Below are 22,845 nucleotides of genomic sequence, written 5' to 3'. Positions count from 1 at the left end.
TAGTTGGATTTTTTAAGTCTGTCCATATTGGGCAAATGTTTAAGGCCTAGGATCCTCTTTGTGAGGTACTTTTGTGGCCTCTCCAGTTGTTGCAGGTGTTTAGTGTGGAACATGTCAAATGGGGCCTTGTACTCAATGATTGGCCTAATGAGGGAAGGGTAGAGGGAGACAATGACCTCTTTTCTCCTGGATGCAAAACCCTTAGTAATGAGATGTGCCACATAGAAGGACTTTCTGACCACAGTGGCAATGTGGTGGTCAAAAGAGAGGTTACTGTCAACCTGTGTTCCCAGATCTCTTATAATGCCTTCTGTGTTCCGCCGACTACCATTGATGTGGTAATTCATGGGAACTGGGTTTTTCCCATAGGGGATGACAACACATTTTTTGGCATTGAGCTTAAGGTCATGCTTCTGACACCAGTCGTTGGTCTCAATGAGGCCTTTCTGTAGGATGTCAACATCACTTGGTGAGTTAAAAAGAGCTCCCAACTTGCAATCGTCTGTGAACTTTGTCAGCCAGAGTCTCTTTGTGTTGGCCTGGACTTCAGGGAAGTAGATAGCAAACAGGAGAGGACCCAGGACCAAACCCTGTGGGACTCCATTCATGAATGGTCATCAGTCTGACTTGGTGCCAGCTACTTTCACACTGTGGGTTCTATCTGTGAGCCAGTTTGCAACCCACCTAGTGATATAGGGGTTGATGCCTAGCTTAGTGAGGTTTTTGTATGATTCCTGAGTGGGGAATGGTATCAAAGGCCTTGGCCAGATCAAGGTAGGCTGTATGAACCACCTTGCCTTCATCGACAGCTCTGGTGACTTACTGAAAGAAGTTGACCAAGTTGAACAGGCATGATCTACCCTTCACAAAACCAAACTGTGTGGGACCCAGAGTTTGGAGATTCCCTATATCCTTGTTTATTAGGTCCATGATGATGCGTTCCATAGCTTTGCATATCAGACTTGTCAGACTAATGGGGGTGATAGTTCCCAGGGTCTGTAGTCACTCCTCCTTTGTGGAGAGGGATGACTGTAGCAGTCTGCCATTCAGTAAGGGCAAAGCCTGAGGTGAGTCTTTGTGGTGTGGAAGCTGTTTTTATGCATGTTTCGCCAGCTACCACTCCCTCATTCAAAACTGATCTAAATTATACTCTGTAAAATCTCAAAATATAAGTATGTTATCATGGGAAACGTTTTGCCCATTCGCCATGCAGAAGGAGGCTGGTTGGACACTGATGTAATTATTACCAATCTGAGGATCAGCATACCTCAGGGGAAAAAAAGCTGAAATTACTCTTAGCAGTATCTTGTTTCACTTTATTTGATTTGTGAAAATAACACTTATTCAATACATTATCAGAAAAGCAGAACATCTATGACAGATCTAAGTTGGACATCCTAGAGAGACATTATACAATCGCACTGAAGTAACATTTCTTGGAATCTTTTTAGATGAAGAGCAACTCAGCTTTGAAAAAGCAATTGAGCAAACTCGACTTTCACTCTAACAGTGTTTTATCTCTTTTTACTGAGAGTAAGGGGGTAGGTGTGATGTCCTCCACATGTGGAGTCAGTAGCACTTACCTGCCAGTAAAAATGTTTTCAGTTATTATACTTGTGGTTTTGGTGGGTGTGGATTTTGTTGAGTCAAACTCATCCCACGTCCCTACAGAAAAAAACATTTTTAACCTTATGGTGTCTCCAAGAATATCGTTATATTGCCTACCACCGAATATTAAGTTCTGTCCTGTATATCTGGATGCAGATGTGAAATAACCTAGATGCAGTTCCTGATTTTCGGGGCAGGGTAAGAATGATTCAATCCAAGTATTCTACAAGTCAAACCTTTATGTTCTTACTTTACCACTGAAATTGTGTAGAATTTATTTAGTTGTCTTACTAAACTAAATAAAATCTGATTTCCTTCACACTTTTGACAGATGTTCAGTGCTATTTAGTGAAATTGATAGGCTGTAGCATGTTGCTATACTGCAGATGTGGAAACACTTACAGTAATGTTCACTGAACATATATATATATATATGATTTGTACCATTGTAATAACAATGTTACTTCACTCGTGATGTACATTATGTGCCAGGAGATGGAATAGGTTGTCTTTTGACTGCTACAGGACAGAGTAACTTCTATGTGTAAGAGGAGAGAACAAAGTATCTACAAAAGTACACCTTATTTACACACAATTTTCTGCAATTTAAGGTAGTACAATGAATATGTATTGTGAATGAAGTCTTAGAAAGTCATTGTTTTGGTTATTTAACCGTAGAATAGATGGGCGACTGGTCGTGGACATCAGCTTTGATTAAATCCTTGTTTGCTTGTGTAAAACTCAGCATAGCGTAAGTCACAGTGGAATTGTCTGTTTCTGGTTCATTCTGTAGAAAAATAAACATTGCATGAGATAAATTGTTAACAGGTATTGTAGCATTCCAAAGCACATTTTATTTACTCTTTCATCAACTCATTCTTCTTTCATTCATGAAATGACAGTACCTTGGGTAGAATAATTATTTGCTATGTTTTCAAACAAACTAAAAAAAACCAGATAGCTGCTACTGGTACATTGCCACACAGACATAAATTGTTTGCGATACTACAGGCTGCAGCAATTACAATCAGAGATACATAGCCGCTCTGCCTTTAGTTTGGGTTTGTACTGTCATTTTCTGTTGTCCATGTAAAACCATATTCTTTCATACTATCAGAAGTGATGATGTTTTAGAAGATGTCACCTCCATGGCACACAGGAATAAAGTCCTGACCGTGACCCAACTGGCTTGTAATAAAATAGCAAGTTGGGTGTCAGTACAGCGACTAAAAGTGTGAGGGTATGCATGACTTACAGTTGCTCACCATTAATATTTGTTGCACTGAACAAAGCAGATAGCTATTGTTTTAAACATCATTTAGACATGATGTAGTTTGTCAGTTTCAAATTAACACTATGATGGTAACTTAACCCTATCCACAAATGCTGTATAACTGTAATGCTTTTGTGTTTTCTTTAAAATTTTAAGAGAAAACATTTGGGCAGCTAGTGTTGTATTTATATCATATGTTGCATAAAGTGATTTGTACTAAATGCCCAGAAACTGCAGTGTGTTTAACGAGTGAGTGTGGATCTGCACTTGTCAAACTTCTGTATACACAGTAGCATTTAAACTAATAAAATGTCACTTTTAGGGTTTCACAGAGGCAAATGTGTTAACATTGCTGCTTCACAATCTTTGGGTGTTGAGTTCAATTCCTGTGTGGGGTGCCTTCTCTGTTTTATCCGTCTGTATCATCTCATTTCTCTGAAAAAGGTTTTTACTGGGCGATTTGTCTACTTTTCATTATTCAAAGATGCTAAAGGTGTAATGATAATTGCATAAGGTGTATATGTGTGTGTGTGTGTGTGTGTGTGTGTGTGTGTGTGTGTGTGTGTGTGTGTGTGTGTGTGTGTGTGTGTGTGTGTATCTTACAGATATTTTGACAAGCTGTATCCTACCCATAATTAATTTCACTGCAATCTATCCATTGAGTGTCACCACAGCAGTCTCTTTCTCCCTTGTGAGCATGTCTGAATTAAGTGGATACTCAGAGTACAAATGAATGAATGGCACACAGCTGTATGTGATATGCAGCAGTGTCTACATGGAATGTGGACAATGGTAGTTCCAGTTGCAGGGAAGGTCAAAGACAACAGATTCCAGTGGTTTGTGCATGTGTAGAAAAGCAGAAGACAATCTGCTGAAGAAGATTTGGGACAAATGGGAAGAAGGCAAGAGAAAATGAGGGTGCCCAGCAAAGAAATGAATAGACTGTGTGAGAGAAGGCCTGTGATGGGCAGGCATGATTGTTGAACAAGGTAGGAGAGTGGACACACTGATTCCATGTAGAAAATGGGAAAAAGGGCTGGATGTCCCAGTGGTTGCATTGTTGCCTCACTGCAAGAGGTTCTCCAGTTCGATTCTCGGCTGGGGTACCTTCGGTGTGGAGTCTGCATGTCCTCCCTGCATTCATGTGCATTTCCTGTGGGTACTCTGGTTTCCTCCCACATTAGAACGATATGCATCTGGAGTGTTTCTCCCTGGGGCTCCACTGAAAATTGGCTTTATTCCAAGCTGGACTTTCCTAGTTTATAAATAAATATCCAAGGAGAATTTTATCAGAATGCATGTGTGCAGTAAGCTGATATTGTCTAACAAAATGACATCATACATTTCTTAAAAGTATATCAGATTGGATTGAAAACCTAAGTCACAATCACATGATGTGAATTAGCTAATGCTACAACAGCTGTAGAAAACCACACATTTGAAGAGTGTGTAAAAACATTATTGGAAACTGACAAGGTCATTGAGCATTGTGCAACACATAACAGTAATTATTGGATCATAACTCTCAGCAAACCTCACAGATGATTGGAACATCAGATCACAGTTACAGAAAATTGTGAAAGCTGTAAGAGTTGACAGAAAAACACATTTCTACACAGGATATATATAACTGTTGTTGTCCTTCATACATTGACTGTTACGTCCATAGTGCGATAGACAACAGAGTCGTGAGTTCAAAGGCATAAGCAGCAGTTTTGGCCTGAAGTGGAGAAATGAGAAGTAATATTTTCCAGAGCTGAATACTGAAACTGCTTTGTGCTAATATTCGTGCAATGAAAGATACAAAACAAACGTTTTTAAATTGTGCCTTACATCAAAGCACTGCATTTATGGAATCTAAATCACACCGGCATCAAAATACAATAAAATATGACAGATAACATATATAGAGTAATCCATTACAGCATGTCTCCTATGTCTGTCTTTCCTGTTTTCCACACTCATACAAGATACGCATCACACTAATAGCATTACATAGGTTCACAGGCTCATAGGTGTGTACTAGGCTAATGGCCATGGAGCATATATGAGCCTAGCCCAAGGAGATTCCCTGGCATCATGCCACCCAAAGTTAGTTCCCAGTGCCCCTGTTAAGCAAGGCCACTGAAGTGATCCCTGGTGTGACCTTCCTATTGCCCATCCACTTGTCAAGATTTCTCTTAAAGAGGGCCGGTGAAGTGCTCTGCTTGACATGAATGGGAAGTTTGTTCCAGAGTATGGGAAGTCTCTGGGTTAGGAACCTGTCCCTTCAGCATGTTCTGTGACCAACAAAGGACCATCTTACGAATCCTGCTAAATTCTCCAACAGTGGTGAAATGCCAGAAATGATTTTTTTAAAGTGTTTAAAAACAGATGGGTAATTGTAAACTCACTCCCGGGGTACTGCTCATGTCCTTTATGGACAGAGGCAGTCTGTAAAATGACTCATGCCTCCAGCACCCAAAGACATACAAGCCTGATGCTACCCCGATCTCATATCTGGGGAATTAAGATATAATGTTGCCATATCCTGGATATTATTGGCTATGCTTGTAAAAGCTCTTGTACCATTAACCTAGTAATCACCCATGGACCTATGAACCTATAAAATACATAGGTTGTATATGGCCCCATTGTCTATTCATATGGATATATCTTCCACAGACATTAGGTGTGACCTGTTTATCCAATAGTCTGTCCTGTTTTGTTTGATTCAAATCTTTTGGCCCTGTAGTTACTGTATCTAATGCTGAGTCTCGTGGTATCATGGATAGGAGGTAATTCCTAGCTTTGGGCAAGTGGGGTTTACAGCTAACTGTTGACTCAATAGAGAGGCTAGTTATCAAAATCTCATTTTCTATGTGCATAAGCTGAATATATTACCACAATTGTAAACTAGACACTTGGCTATGGGCTAGCTTGATCATTAGGATACAGGTCACTCCAACATAAAAAATCACCCTTCATCCAATCCTGTCATATTGGTAAACCTAAACTATGAAGCAAGCCCAAGTGCATTAGATGCATCCTTTTATTTTTGTTCCATCCCGCAGGGTCCCACATTTTTCTGCTAGCCTTGACTGTTGACATTGCCTCACTTGATAGAAGTAGAGTAAGTTCTGGAATTACCCAAATGGGCCTGGGTTTTATTCTAGCCAAAAAGAAGTGAACCAGATGCACAGCTTTTGCATAACTAGTTAAATCTGGTAGCCCCAGGCTGCTATATTGTTTTGATGGTATTGATTTTTTACCGGTAGAGCAGAGGGTGCTTCCCATGCCATATGAAATTCATCAACATTTGCTGCCATTTCTTTATAGTAATGTGAGAAGCGAGATTTGTAAGAAGCAACAAATAAAAACTTGGGGAGCACTATTATGCAGACAGCAGTAATCTGTGTCATAGTGATAGCTGCAACTTCTTCCAAGTCTCTAATTTACTGCAGGAGTAGACTCTTACCATCTGTAAATCAACATCCATCATGTTTTTCATAGAACCCAAGACCTTGATATCCAGGTATATGTGGGATCTTGCCAAATACATCCCATATGGAGCAAGCATGCCTTGTATAGCCCAGCATTCTTCATTAAGTGGAAAGAACTTTGACTTTCCCCTATTGAATGTAATCCTTAAGATTTCTTCAAACTTCAGTAAAAGATCTAGAACATGCTGCAGTAATACTGAGGGTTTATTAACCTACCATACAGTCATTACTGAACCACTTAAAACTCATTATCTAAGAATGTTATATCCTAGTGGCCGTAATGCTGCCTTATAGCCACGGGCATAGCCTCAACAGACAAAATGAAAAGATATTTGGAAAAGGATTAACCGTGTCTACCTTCCAAAAAAATGTTGAAAAGCTCCAAACAAGAACAGAAGTTCCTAGTAAACAAATTGTTTTAAGGTGTACATATGTTTTAGGTTTCAGCCAATATTGTTAGGCATGGTAACACACACACATTATAGTCATAGGCTTATACATTTTTATCATTAAATATTAATGGTTTGAACAATGATGTCAAAAGAGCTGGTTTGCTTAAATATATCAAAAGGCATTAAGCCGAGATCATCTTTTTACAGGAAACCCATCTATTAAAAGAAGACCTACAAAAATACTCACTGAGAAGGGACACTCTTATTCTATGGAAAAAATACTTATACTATGCCAAGAATTATAAATACAATTTCAGATAAAGATGGGATGCTAAGCATGGTTATTTTGGAAATCAACAGGAAGTATTATACTTTGATTAACACATACTGGATACCAGGACTGAGTACTAAATATGTTGACAAATATCTGGACCTGATTACTTTAAATGCAAAAGGGGACATTATAGCAACAGGTGATTTTAACTGCCTATTATCAGGCAATGATTCTTCTAAAATGGTAAAATAAAACAAACATCTCAAGCCAAGAAGTTAAATGACTTTACAAACCAGATGAACCTTGATCTAAGAGAACATTATTCCTTATTTTATACTCGCTATTCATATGGGTTTGGTACACAAACAAACATTGATAAGGTGTTTGTATCAAATATTACATACTCAAAAATAAGTGACGTATCTATAATGACTTGTCCACTTTCGGACCATAATGCTATAAACTTTACATTAACTATGCATACAGATGATTTAAGATTTCTACAGAGAATTCCTGCTTACATAAGTCAAAAGACTTTGGGGAATGGATAATGAAAGAAATAGACATGTTTACGGAAACAAATGATAATGGTGAAGTGACTGATACTATACGATGGGACACCTTTAAAGTTTATATATATGGTAAAATAAAATCATGGTACCTTAAAAAAGGAGAGAGTGGGACAAAGAACTTTTAGACTTACAAAAACACATAGACAAGATAAAATGGATGCAAAGCCAAATAACAAAGTAGGACATAATGAAATTACTAAGTTAAATCAAAAATACTTAGAAGTTCTGAATCACAAGGTAGTCATAAACCTGGAAAATTTGAAATTACAATATTATGATGTAAATCCCAAATATCTACATAAAATAGTGGTAAGATCCAAAAAAATAAACAACCAAAATCTTATTAATGAGATTAAATATAAAAGTGATGGTTCAGTTAAGAGTACATCTAACTTAATGAGCATATTAGACATGTTCAAAAACTACTGTAAAGATATAAATAATAACACACCACTTTTGGAAACAGATAATGTAATAAATACTTTTATTCAAGAAAATACAACTACTAAGGTGTCAATGCAACAAAATAACATATTAAACAAAGAACACTAACAGAAGTGAAAGAGCAAATAAAAAATGTAAAAGATAATAAAGCTCCAGGAATGGATGGAATAATTCCTAAACTATATAAGATTTTTCCTGAATATATAATAAAGAAAGCCTTTACTATGGTTAAGCAAAAATGTATACCACCCCCATCGTGGAAATATTCAATTATCTCCCCCATATTAAAACAAGGTAAGGACACCAAATCTTGTGATTCATGTAGGGCAATCTCATTACTAAATACTGATTATAACATTTTCATGACAATATTAGCTAATAGCATAAAGAAAATATTACCTAATCTTATAGATAATGATCAGACATGGTTCATTCTTCATAGAAAAGTGCAAGATAACATTATTAAATTACTGTTATTAATAGACATAGCATGCAAATACAAAAAAACAGCTAACCATTATCAGCCTAGACATAGAAAAGGCTTTTTGTTCTATTAGTTGGTCTTATCTATAAAGAATTCTGACTGGTTTTGAATTCTCCTCAGACTTTGTCAACTTATTAATGAAAATTTATGGTGGGGCACAAGTTTATGTGAAAACTGGATCTTGTCTATCCTCACCAGTAGAAATCCTCAAGGGAATTAGGCAAGGTTGTCCTTTGTCACCATTATTGCTTGCTCGTTCAATGGAACCTTTTATTTATTATTATGCATTTATTTATTTATTTATTTGCAGTTGTTTTACCAGAATAGTCTATTGGGCCTAGGAACCCGTTTTCAATGGAGTCCTGGGGAGAAAAGCTCCAAGACAATTTTACATAGAAAAAAATTTAAAAGAAAATACATTTTTGTTTGGAAAGTACAGAAGTATAAGGAGAAACATTAAAATTAATCATACAATTTCTAAAATAAGAATGAGTCCACCTGAAATTAATTATACAATTACTAAAGTCAGAATGAGTCTACAGTACAATTTATAAAATAAAGTAGTAGGAGGACCTTAGACTTAGAAACATTCACTGTCTGAAATGGTGAAGTAGGAACAAAGTACAATTTCTACAGTAAGGTTGACACACAAAAGTACAGACTCAGAAAATAAGAGTGACTCTTTAAAGGTTTGGACATGTGAAAAAGCAGGAGTACAGCATTTCATTGACAGAAAGACAATAGCATTATAGGTGAAGTGAAGTTATATTTGTGTGGATATATTGTTATACTTTTACGGTTATATTAGTAATGTATTCCAAGTTAATTACAGTACAGGGCTTACAGCTTCCATTTATTACTTTTGTGCGACTATATTCTTCTAAGCGTACTAAATACATTTTCTATATGACAACCTTTTAATTTCTGTTTATGTGAAGCTTAGGTAGGATGGGAGCAGGAGCATATCCATTGTGAGACAAGATGTGAGTGCAATGAGGCTTTGAATGAGGAGAGGCGGGAGATAGTGCGAATGGAAGAAGGAAGAGAGTTCCAGAGGCATGCTAGGGAGAAGGATAGCAGGTGGGTCCCAGCTGGACATGAGGGTTGCAGGAGATAGTGCGGATGGAAGAAGGAAGAGAGTTCCAGAGGCATGCTAGGGAGAAGGATAGTAGGTGGTTCCCAGCTGGACGTGAGGGTTGCAGGAGATACTGCGGATGGAAGAAGGAAGAGAGTTCCAGAGTCATGCTAAGGAGAAGAATAGAAAGTGGTTCCCAGCTGGACGTGAGGGCTTATGGAGATAGTGCGGATGTAAGAAGGAAGAGAGTTCCAGAGGCGTGCTAGGGAGAAGGATAGCAGGTGGTTCCCAGCTGGACGTGAGGGTTGCAGGAGATAGTGCGGATGGAAGAAGGAAGAGAGTTCCAGAGGTGTGCTAGGGAGAAGGATAGCAGGTGGTTCCCAGCTGGACATGAGGGTTGCAGGAGATAGTGCGGATGGAAGAAGGAAGAGAGTTCCAGAGGCGTGCTAGGGAGAAGGATAGCAGGTGGTTCCCAGCTGGACGTGAGGGTTTATGAAGTTTAATTAGGTTTTGGGAATTGAATCTTAAGTGTCAATTTGGTATGTACATTTCAATGGTATTTGCAAGGGAGGGGTAGAGATATGGTTTATGGATGAGTTTATGGGCTTGGATAAGTTGGGTGTAAGTGAGGAAATTGGGTAGCACTAGCCAGCTTAGTTGGTGAAGGGAATTACAGTGGTGGGAAGAGGATTTGTGACCGGCAGCAAACTTGAATATTTTGTTATAGCAAATTGCAAGTTTTATTTTGAGGGAGGATTGCAGATTGGTAAAGATAGTTGCCCCATATAACAGGGATGGGATAAGGTATGTATTAGCTATTGTGATTCTAGTAGAGGAAGAGATGAAATGGCTATGGCGGTAAAGCATACCTAGTTTTTTATGGGTTTTTTTATGTTGATTAGAAGATGCTCATCGAATTTTAACTGGTCATCAATGACTATTCCTCATAATTTCGAGTCAGAGACAATTTCAAGGGGAGTGTTGTTTTTGCTGGTAATTATGAGTGATGGTTTGTCAAGAGGAAAGTTTTGGTGGGGCTGAAAAGCATAAGTTTAGTTTTGGAAGCATTTACAACCAGGTGGTTTTCAAGCATCCATTACTCAGTTGCAGAGAATGTGGCTTGAGTGAGATGTGTAAGATTTTTAAGGGAGGGGGAGGAGGAGATTATAGTAGAGTCATCCACGTATTGGATTGGAGTGGAGTTAGGGATGGCTTGATGGAAATCATCGATGAATATGTTGAATAATAGGGGGCCAAGAATGGAGCCTTGGAGGGCGCCTGTTGGTGTATTGAGGAAGGGTGAGGAGGCCTTATTCCATTTTACTGCTTGTTGTCTATTTGTCAGGTAACTTGAGAACCACTGGATGGTGGAAGGGGAAAGGCTTAGTTTAGTGAGTTTGGTAAGAGTAGGGTATGGGAAATAGTATTGAATGCCTTAGAGAGGTCGATGAGAAGAGAGGATACGAAGTGACCAGAGTCACAGGCTTTATTGATTGTTTCAAGGAAGGAGAGGAGGGCTGTAGAGGTGCTATGGGCTGGTTGAAAGCCGTGTTGTGTGGGGGTTAGAAGTTGGTTATTGGTAAGATAGGGTAGAAGTTGTTTATGTACACACTTTTCAAGTAGTTTAGAAATAGGGGACAGGACAGCGATTGGCCGAAAGTTTTGAATGTCATTATTGTTACCGCCTTTGTGGAGAGGTATAATGAAAGCTTTCTTCCAGAGTTGGGGGATGTGACTCTCTGAGTTGGAATGATTGATAAGTATGCTAATAGGAAGGGCAATTCCTTCAGAAGCTGCTTTTAAAAAGTAAGAGGGGATTTCATCGGGAGCATTTGAGCCTGGTTTTATTTTAAGGAGAAGTTTTTTGATGGTACAAATAGAAATGGGATTGATAGCAAAAGGTGGGGGTTGTGGAGATGCGGTGTTTGGGGAGGGAGAGGTGGGCTGGGGATGAGTTACTGAGTTATTAGTGAAAGTTGATGTTAGTTTATTGATGGTGTTTATGAAAAAGGTGTTAAATTGGTTTGCTAAGTCCATATCAGATGCATTTAGGTTAGGACATGGGTTTTTAGTTTTGCCTGGGTTGAGGAGAGATGAGATTCCTTTCCAGAAAAGTTTGGGATTGGTACTGTGGTTTGTTTGGAGGGTGGTAAAGTATGATCTGCAATCAGTAGAGATGAGTTTTTTAACTTTGTTACATAGACTTTTATATTCGGTGAGGATGGTGATGGTTTTATTTTTTTGATAACGTGCCCAGGTTCTGTCATGGAGTCTCATGGTAGTTAAAGTGTTTTTAGTTAGCCATGGGACTGGATTACTCTTGATCTGCTTAGTTTTTAGTGGGGCAAATGAGTTTAGTAGGTTTATAAAGGTGGTGTTAAAGTGCCGTGTCAAGTGGAAGGGTCTTTAGAGGGTTCCAGTTTGTGTTTTTTAGTGTATATGCGAAAGTGTCTGGGTTGAAGTTTTTTAGGCAGTAAGTGGTAATATAGGAATGGGTAAGTTGGACAGAAGAGGGGAGATGGTGAGCAAATGTGGGGAAGTGGTCAGCAAGTGGGTCTGGAAGAAAGCCACTGTCAAAGAAATTGTGAGGATGGGATACTAAGATCCAGTCTAAGATACTTCCATTGGTAGAGTTTTTTGCTACATATATCAGAAATAAGCAAAATATAAAAGGCATTCAAATTAATAAGGACTATTGTCCTAAGATACAATTATTTGCTGATGATATGTTGTTAACATTGGGTGATAGTGATGATTCTTTGCATGATGTTATAAATACCTTAAGCAAGTTTGAAAGAATTTCAGGGCTTAAATGTAATCATAATAAATACAAAACATTACTAATTAACAAAAATATCAACAAAAACTTAAGAGAGAATAGCCTGTTTAATTGGGAGAATAATGTATTAGAATATCTGGGTGTCAGTATAAACAGCACATTGAAAGAGTCTGTTAAACTAAACTACAATAATTTAATAACCACCATTAGTGAACTGATCAAAAGATGGAATAAAATGTTCTTCACAATGGAGGATAGGCTCTCTTTAATTAAAATTATAATTTTACCTAAAATTTTGTTTTATATACATTCATTCATACTAACCCTACCAAAACTTATTTAAAAAATTAGATTCCATGCTACTTAAATTTTTAAAGTTCCCCTTAAAATCTAGGATTGCATATAAATGGCACATTAGTGCTTGGAACTGTAATGGGATAGTATTCCCTAGCTTAGATCTTTATTCCAAATCAGTTATAAGTAATGTAATATTACATTGGATCACTACCTACCTATATATCTGGCTGGAAAATAGTACATGAGATTCATATAACTGATGTCAGAGCTATAGGAAATCAGTTTAAGGAACTATATGGAATAAGTTGAGTTCATTGGCTTTTACGTGAATTTTGTTTATTTAATAAGAAGTTTGATAATTTTTTGTATGCCATTACTCAAATAGTTAATAACTTTAAAAATATAATTGTAATTACAACATTAAACAATTTCTATTTCTTATATTCCCTATAGCAAACTCCCCTGATTGCCTGGATTCTTTCAACATCAATGCGATGCAAAAAATTAAAGGAAAATAACTTGATATTCTGGCATCAGTTTATTGAAAATAAGAGTATTAAACCATTAAACTCTTTGATGTAGTTTTGATAATAGTCAAGATAGTTGGTTGTTTATACACTCATTACGGCAGTTTATAGAAAACAAAATGAGAGCATCAATCAACCTAGAGACTGAATATATACCTAGTTTGATTCAGCTTTTTATTAGGTGTCTTGAAAAGACAGTGATCAAAAATCAAGTATCTCACCTATCTATAAGATACCAAGAGAAGACACTAAAGTTTGACTCAGATTTTTGGAATTACTATGTAAAGATTAATGGAGAACAAATATCTGATGAATCCAAAAAAATGTTATTGAAATCTACGTATGGTACCTCTTCTTCATTATACTGCAGATTGTATACATGGAAATTTATGAATAGGAGTTTCTATACTCCACATAAAAGAAATCTTATACTCAAAAACAGTGAAAGTAAATGTTGGAAATGTGATGAATTATTAGAGGCCAACTGGGTTCACATGTTCATTGAATGTAGAAATGTTGTTCCATACTGGGAAGACTTCCGATATTTTGGAAATGCTTTATGGTCTGATAACGGTCATATTTCTAGCTCGCTATTCCCGTTTAATGTCCCTATACCTAATGTGATACCTAAATCTCAGATTCAGTTACTCTGGTCAATTCTTGCAATTGTCAGAAAAATTATTACTTTGAACTGGAAAAAGTAAACAAGATTTGATGTTTAAAGATTTTATTAATTTAGCAAACGTTGCTCGTAAAAAAGAACTGCAAGCCATTTTTTTATAGAACTCATAACATTACTCATAAAAAAATAGCATGGCAAAAACTGCAAAACCTTTTCAACAAATACTGATAACTTCTCATGGATAAAATGATTGTTTATCATGGATGAATGTAAATATTGTAAATAGTTTTGTTATTGTTTTATTGTATTTGTTATATGTACATTTGCCTATGTTTATAATGAAAACAAACTAAAAATGTTTTTGAGAAAATTGTTAGGCATTTCATCCCATGTCTGAGATGTGTACACAGTCACCTCACACAAATATTGGAATATGTAGACAAATATATGCAACAGGGTTCAGTCCTATTTCAAACTGAGTATAATGTAAACCTATTTAAATGAGTTTCTTGTCTAACACACACCCTCTCAACGTTTGAATTTCATTAGCATGGATCTTTAACACATCATTGACTGACCAATACTGCTAATGACCACAATCGCAGGGTATTAGCTAGGCAAAAGTCACACTCCCCATTTTTGTATGCTCTGGCATGTGTGCATCACTGAGTAGGAACCAACACCATGGGCTGGATTCACGAAGGCTTGCATGGAGTGTAAGAGTAGTGTAAGACGGCAGACAGGCAATATGTCTGCCGAGCGATTCAGCAATAGCCGGCAGGGGCGTGCATGAGAGCTTCTAAAGCAACTCTTGCACGGACAGTGTTATGGTATGCAAATTACCTCATTTGCTGCTGAAAGCTAAGCAAATGAGGTAAATTTGCGATCCAGGAAACACTAACCTGTCCGTGTAAGAGTAGTGTTATCTGCAGAAATGTACTCTGTTGGTAAGGGAGTACCGTTCTGCAAATAGCTAAATGGAGCTATGACAGCTCCAAATAAAGGATGCATCTAGTTGAGGAAGCATGCCAATGGCCAAATATAAGGCCATTGGCATTTGCAAATGTTGTAAATCCTTAAAATCCATTTTTTTATTTTTTGCCCGATCGCCAATGTTTAAGCGTAGTGCAGTGGCGCGCAAACATGCTGCGCTTTAAATAAAATGAAAAAAAGTGAAAAATAGCCACAAATGTGCATTTTCACTAAAAAGCTTGTTCTGCCATGCAGGTGAATGGCAGGCTGAAAACAACATGGCTACTGAGTAGTGGTTGCTAAGGGGGGAAGCTCAGTGTGAGAGATGTAACCAAGCATTAGTAGGCAATCCTATGCAAATGAGGATAAGGATAGTGAATCCCAATTTTCCCCGGCATGTGAGCCATGTCCCTAGAGTGTAAGTGTAGGAGTAGGGTAGTAGTAGAGTAGAAGATAGGTGACATCATGAAGGGGTATGTCTGAAAGACTGTAAGGTGATTGGAGCACAGTGGCTTGTGTTTGCCCTGAGTTGCTCAGGATTGCAAGAGGCCTGTTTACAGTGGTACAAGCTGAAAACAAGAAACCAAAGGTATACGCTGTAAATTATCTGAAATCTCTTGCAAACGGGCACACAGCGTGTGTGCACTTGTTTGCACGCCGCTGCCCCTTGTGGAAACAGAAAGGGAAAAATGAAAGAAAAGAAGTAGTAGGAAGTTAACCAAGGAGAATTAACAGAGCTGCCAGGTGAAATATATCAGAATCAGCCAATTACACAGACAGTAGACTAGCCCAGCCCAGTCCAGTATTTTAAACTCTGCAAACACCATTCCCCCCTGTTTTTTCCCAAGAAATCTGCAACACTGCAGTATACAAAGAGTGAAAACTTAAAAAGCTTAAGTCTGACAAAATGTTAGGGGCTGCTATTGCTATCATAAACCAACATGTGCAAGGTGCTGAGGGTGGTGATGTTGTGAATGCTGCTGAGCAACCCACAGTGAAGAGACGGAGAAGAGTGTACAGACCCAGGGTAACCTACCAGGGGCTACATGAGCTGGAGATAGTGGAGCACTATACAGTGGACAGAGACCTCCTGCAGCAAATTGTTGAGCTGTGCCGGCCACGCCTCATGCACAGAACCAACAGAGGGGAACCCATACCAGTGGATACCAAGGTATGTGTTGGCCTATGAATACTAGCTACAGGTACCTTCCAGAGACCAACTGGTGATATGATGGGGGTTTCACAGGCATCAGCATCCAGGGTACTGCACCAGTTCCTGGATGCCATGTCAGCACATGTCGGTGAGCATGTATATTTCCCCAATTCCAGTGAGGCACTGGCCAGCAATATGCGTCTTTTCCACCAAATAGCAGAATACCCTGAGGTGGTGGGTGCAATAGACTGCAGGCACATACACATCAAAGCACCACTCGGTGAGCAGGGTAGTGTCTACATCAACCGCAAGGGCTTCCCCTCCATCAACTGGCAGGTCGTGTGCGATGCCCAGGGCATAATAATGAATGTGTGTGCTGGCTGCCCTGGAAGCTATCACGATTCCCACATCTGGCATCTGACGCAGCTGTACCAGAGATTTGCCAATGGGGACATCCCTGATGGTCACCTAGTGGGGGATGCTGGATACGCACTGGAGCCGTGGCTGATGACACCCATCAGAAATGCACACACACCTGAATAAGAACTCTATAATGAGGCACACGCACAAACAAGAAACATTATTGAGTGTGTGTTTGGGATGTTCAAGTCACGGTTCCAGTGCCTGGACACATCTGGTGGAGCCTTGCAGTACTCACCAACTACATGTACCCAAATTGTCATGGTATGTGCCATGCTACACAATATGATCCTGCGAAAACGACTGCAGCAGGAACAGCATGGGGCAGGGCCAAACAGCTCCCCACCATTGCCAAGGCCTGCACAGGCACAGCGTGACTCAGAGGAGGAACAACCTCAGCCTGCCCCAGTAGGCAGAAGGAGGCGTGCCCAGTATGCCCTGGCCTTGGCAAAGAGGCAACACATAGCACATACACTGACTTAGTAGGAACCCTGAAAATGACACCTCTCTCTGACTCACACATACAATAAAAGGGATGCCTAACTTGACAATACCTGTTTTCAAACATGTATAGGGAGTGTACTATGTGCATCCGACATAGGCAGCCCTGCAGCACCACCTGAGGCATGATTGCCCTATTTTAAGCAATATAAAGCAGTGCTAAGCACATTTTACCACTATTTAGCATATTTAAGCACAATTGTGCGGAGCTGCGCACCGCACTAACTTGCGCAACATTGGGTAATGTTGGGCAACGTTGGTCAATGTTGGGCAATGTTGGGCAACACTGGGCAACGTTGAGCAATGTTGGGCAATGTTGGGCAAAGTCAGGCAAAGTCGAGCAAAGCTGGTTAAACACGCTCACACCTGCTTTACTGTTCCTTAACCAGTCAGGTCTGTCCAGCAGGAAAATAAAAAGCAGTGACAGGGCTCGAACACAGGATACTGTGCACTATAGTCACAGTACTGAATCACTAAGCCATGACAGCATTTCACTGGCACAGACACAGCAGGGCAATTGAAGACTAACGCAAAAACAAACAAATGCTGTATCATGCCCTCTGAACTCCCCCCCAGGCCTTTGCAGACAGATAACAGCAGGCCAGGCAATGTGATGTGGGTTGGGTAGACTATGAAGTCACAAACTAATATACGTAAAATTGGAAGCTAAGTTCTGTAGTACAGTAATATGCCTCAAGCCAGTACGATAGGCAACAGTACAGACTGAAATGGAGTACCTGACATAGCAGTGCAGGCCTAGCAAATGTGTATAAGTGTCAGCTGAACCCCTCATCCTATCTACACCCACAGTAACAATCAGGTGTGCCCCCTGGGTAGAAATGTACAAATAATAGCTGTCCCCCCATATGTAGAAATGTTGATAAGTCTATGCAAAGCGACTTATGGAAGCCCTGCAGACACAGCGTGCTTCCTGTCAATGTACAACACAAAGGTGGGCCCTGAAGTAAAAACCAACTTGATTTTTCACACACATATAGTATATATGTCCATACTGGGCATGCTCACACACTTCAACAAATTTAGCAAATTTCAGTCAGCAACATACTGAAAGGTCATACTGGGCATGCTCACTCACAAATAAATGAAGCAAATGTCAGTCAACAACATACTGAAAGGTCATACTGGGCATGCTCACACACTTAGGCCATGTCTGAGTACAGCAGTGGGCCACACATATCTGGCAGTTGCAGTTCTTACCCCAGAAACTTGTCACTATTCACCAATCCTGCCTTGCGCACACAGTTATATGAAAACAGACCCATATAATATATTGGACTCCTGTCATAATCAAACTATGTACTACAAGTACTTAAGTTGTTCAAAGAAAGTGAAAATTCAAAGAAGATCAATAAATCTCTGATCAGTATCATCAATAAACAATGAGCACTCCTAACATTATCCAATCCATGTTCTGGCAAAAATATTGTCAAAGAGTCCATAGAGAACCATGAAGCTTTCTTTCGCAATGTCATATATATCAATGTAAACACATATATGTTCTGAGTCAGTGCAAACTGTAAATGAATACATGTACATGACTGACACTGCCAACATCTTGTCAGACAGGTCCATACATATTTACCCCCCCCCCCACACTGACAAAAGGGCCCATTATCATACCCGGAGATTGTGAAAACCCAGAAATCACATATACAATGTTTAAACAGCACTTTCCAAACTTAAAAACACGGTGTCTATGAGATGACATGGTTTCCCTAGCTGTGTCATATGTGAACTCCAAAACAAACAGACCCTGCACCTGAACAGTCTGTTGAGACTCACCCTCTGTACAGGATATGAAACTGTTGAATGCATTACAGCAACATTTGGCACACTCGACAAGTGTTGGTGCACAACAGACCATAGGAACTATTGTCTTATAAGCCTATTAAGCCTGATCTGCAAGGCCATGGAGTCCATCATGATGGAACTCATAAACAGAGCTATTGTGAGCCTAAAACACCCAACCCTACCAATTTTGGTTTGGTCAGGGGCAGATCATGGTTCCCAAACCTGCTAGACTGTTTTCAAGGCAGTCACCCAGGACATACATCAATGAAATGAGCTACACACGTCCCACATAGACCTTGAAAAGCCCTTTTCCAACATCCCAGACACATGTCATATCCACAAAATCAACAACCAGTGCATAAATATGTATGTCATCTGATGGATTGCCAACTGGGGCACTGATAGATCCCACAAGATAAGAACTGTGGTCTCCTGTTCAAGCTGGTAACAACTGCTGTCCCCCATGGCTCAGTCCTGGGACCCCTCCTGTCTGGTGTATACTTTTCAGAAATACAGTCAAACACACGAGGGCTATGTTTAGCAAAGTTTGTGGATGACTGCAAAAAAGTTGTCATAATCGATGTTTGGGACAACAGAGACATCCTTAAAAAGGGTCTCAGTCAGACATATGTGGTGTAAAAATCATAGCCTCGAGCTACAGTCATACAAATACCACATAGGTGCCAACACCCTAAATATGTAGGTGATAGTAAGGGATCTATGGACACATGTGGATAGTCATCTCCACTTCCAGAAACATATTCACAAAGTGGTTAGAAAATAATGCTATGTGTTCCCACAAACTGCCAAAGTCTTTGCATGTAGGTCAAAGGAGGTTCCCTCTACTCATCAGTCATCAGACCCGTCAGAGAGTACCACAACACACTTGCGATGAATCTGACTATGCACTCTCAGCAGCTGGAAAGACCACTGAAGTACCTCAACAAGAGGATTACTGGCCTCAAACAGTTCCCTCATGCAACAAGACTGAATTTAACTCAATCTGTACTCTGTTGCATACTGTCTACTCAGGAGATCTCTGCCCAACAGACACGTTCATGTCCAATGCAGAACTGATGTACAAGTGCTATCTGAAGTAAACCCAAGCTCAATGTACCACATGCTCTGGGGATATCATCATCACAACATTAAATAGAACATATTGGAGGGATACATTACTAACTCACAGACTTCCCTTGCTTTGGAACAGGCTCCCAACCAACATTAAGCCGAGACCCTCACTGACACTCTTCCAGAGGAGCCTTGATGAGTGTATGTGAAACTGAACTGTCACACCATGGATCACTTCATCAGCTCTACTACACAGAGGCCTAGGGAACTAACTCCATGGGTGGTGATAGCTGCACACTCCAGCCATACTAATATATGCCTTCAGGCAGATAATCTGTTACCTACCTATGTACCTATATATATATATATATATATATATATATATATATATATATATATATATATATATATATGTGTGTGTGTGTGTGTGTGTGTGTGTGTGTGTGGGGAGAACACAGTATAATAAGCCAAAGATGGATGGGCAGAGATGTATGTAAGAGGGTGACCATGACAGGGAGCCATCCAGGACTGTCCCACCCAGCACATACCCCAATGGCACGAAAGACATGAGGTGCACATCTCTGTCACTGTACATAACAGCCACCAGTATCTTAAGCATTACAGTGTATGTGGTCCATGTGCCTGCTGTACAACATGACTGTACAATGAAGTACACATCTACTATCTGTAGACATGTACCTGTCACATAGGTTCATAGGTATGTAGTAGACTATCTCTACGAAGGCATATATCAGCCTACGCAAGTTGTGCAGCTTTCACCACACCATTGGGTAGTCTCCCAAGGCCTAGTTCTAATATTTAGTACCCTAAGCCCCTTTCTAGTGGGGCTGCTGATGTGATGCCTGGCATGAATTGTCTGTTTCCCATCCACTCATCAAGGTTCCAATTGAAGAGTGTCAGCAAGGGGTTCTGTCTGATGTACACTGGGACTCTGTTCCACAGTAAGGCAAGTGTCTGGGATGGTACTCTATTTCACCAGCATGTTGTATTCATCATTCTGATGAGGTCCATATCCCTGGAATGTGTAGGGTGACTCAATGTTGTTATGTGTAGATGGAGCATGTTCAATAGTTATGTGTTGGACATGGCTTTGTATGTTAGGTAGAGTGTGCCTCTGAGTAAGTGGTATGTAACGAAGAACAGATTAAGTTTTACCAGTTGTGTTGCATAACACAACTGTTTGAGGCCAGTAATCCTCTGGTGAGGTACCTATGTGGTCTCTACAGCTGCTGGATATGCTAAGTCGAGTACATTCAAAATGGTGCACTGTACTCAATGATGGGTCTGATCATGATGTAAGAGTAGAGTGCCAACACTACCTCTTTGGATCCTGATGCAAACCCTTTGTTGATTAGGTGGGCCACATAGGATCTCTCAATCACTTTGGCAACATGGTTGTCAAAGCAAAGATGACTATGTACATGTGTCCCCAGATCCCTTATAACCTTGTCATTTTTAAGGGGGTAACACCCATGTGGTAATTTGTGGGTATTTTGTTTTCAACAAAGAGGATCACTATGCATTTCTCCACAGTGAGCTTGAAGCCATGATTCTGACACCACACATCTGACTCATAGAGTCCCTTCTGGAGAATATGTCTGTCTTCCGGGGAATCTATTATGGCAAACACTTTACAGTTCCCAGCAAACTTAGTCAACCACAACTCTCCTGTGTTGGTATGTACATTTGAGAAGTCTATACCAAACAGGAGGGACCCCAGGACTGAACCCTGGGGGACACCAGGCTTTACTGGTGTAGAGTCTGATGTGTAGTCAGCAACTCGTAATGTGTGGGATCTATCTGTGAGCCAGTTTGCAATCCATCTTGTGATGTATGGATTCATGGCCAGGTTGGTGAGTTCATCTATGATACCTGACTGGGGAATGGTGTCAAAGGCCTTAGCGAGGTATAGGTAGGCTGTGCGGAGCTCATTTCAATCATCTGTAGCCTGGGTAACTGTCAAAGAAATCCTCCCAGTTCAGGAGGCGTGGTCTGTGTTTGACAAAGCTAAACTGGGTGTGCTCAACTGTGTGAAGGTTCCCAATCTCAGTATTGTTGACTTCCATTATGATTGGCTCCACTGCCTTGCAGAACACACTCGTCAGGGTCATAGAGCATGAATGCCAAGGGTTTTTTGTGGCCCCACACCTGTGGAGTGTGAAGAACATTGCTGTGCAACATTCTATGGGCACATATCCTGTAGAGAGCATGTAGAGAGAGGTGTAGGTATCCTTGATGAATATGCATACATCCTCACCCTATGTGCTATGATCCAGGTTCTGATGATGGAAGGTATGGAATGAGTAGTATCCTGGTAGTGCTGGTGTGCTGTCTGGAGCCTTGAACTAGGTTACTGATACTGCACAGATATCAATACTCTCCATACTGAGAAGTGCCTCGAGTGTGTGCATCTTGAGGCTGAGACTTCTGGCAATGAGTAGCATTTAGCTCACTTTGTGGTTATATGTGTTGGTTATGGGGTTTGATTTGTCCTATGTGACCGGTGTTCCACACCTGATGTCAGCACCTCATTGGTCCCAGCTGACCATAAGCTAATCACCCTACATATCCACATCCTGGACCCACACCCCCATTAAGGAAGCCATGTTAAAAAATGTCTCCAAAGCCAACTTCATGCTTCTTAAGACAGAAGTGCTGAACTGCAGGACACCCATGCAGATGGACAATACAGTTACAACTACTGAATCCTTCACAATTGCACTTTATAAGCACTTACATGACTGCATGCATTGTGCTGTCCCAAACAGAACCAAGACGCTATCCTCCAAGAAAAGGAAGCCAATCTGGTGTTCCCCTGCACAACAGAAGGAAAATACTGTTGCAAAACAGGGTAAAATTCCATGAGGGGAGGAGCTCCATGGTCAACATCAGTAAGAAGCTGTGATCCATGATAAAATCCTCCAAAGCTAGTTATGAAAACAAAATCGACACCGATTCTAAAGACAACCACAAAGCATTCTATAGCTATGTCAAGAATCTCAATGGCAACACTCAGATCTGCTCTGAGTTACAGCACAATGGCAATAAATATACAGACCCAACAGA

The 22,845-nt window shown here is 40.0% G+C and overlaps 1 protein-coding gene across 3 annotated transcripts in view; it reads right to left on the bottom strand.

Annotated features, from left to right (window-relative positions):
* Positions 1 to 2,250: 2,250 nt before the first annotated feature.
* LOC122808938 overlaps positions 2,251 to 22,845 on the bottom strand; it is a 636,015-nt gene continuing 615,420 nt past the window's right edge. For all 3 annotated transcript variants that reach the window (XM_044080096.1, XM_044080086.1, XM_044080104.1), the window contains exon 9: positions 2,251 to 2,395. In XM_044080096.1, the coding sequence (XP_043936031.1) occupies positions 2,273 to 2,395 (123 nt within the window). In that variant the 3' untranslated portion in view covers positions 2,251 to 2,272. The remainder of the gene's footprint in view (positions 2,396 to 22,845) is intronic.

Source organism: Protopterus annectens, chromosome 1.part1 (genome assembly GCF_019279795.1).
Source record: "Protopterus annectens isolate FY-2018-M chromosome 1.part1, PAN1.0, whole genome shotgun sequence".
Lineage (NCBI taxonomy): Eukaryota > Metazoa > Chordata > Ceratodontiformes > Protopteridae > Protopterus > Protopterus annectens.
The sequence above is the reverse complement of the archived record's forward strand: the minus strand, read 5'-3'. Positions and strand labels throughout refer to the sequence as shown.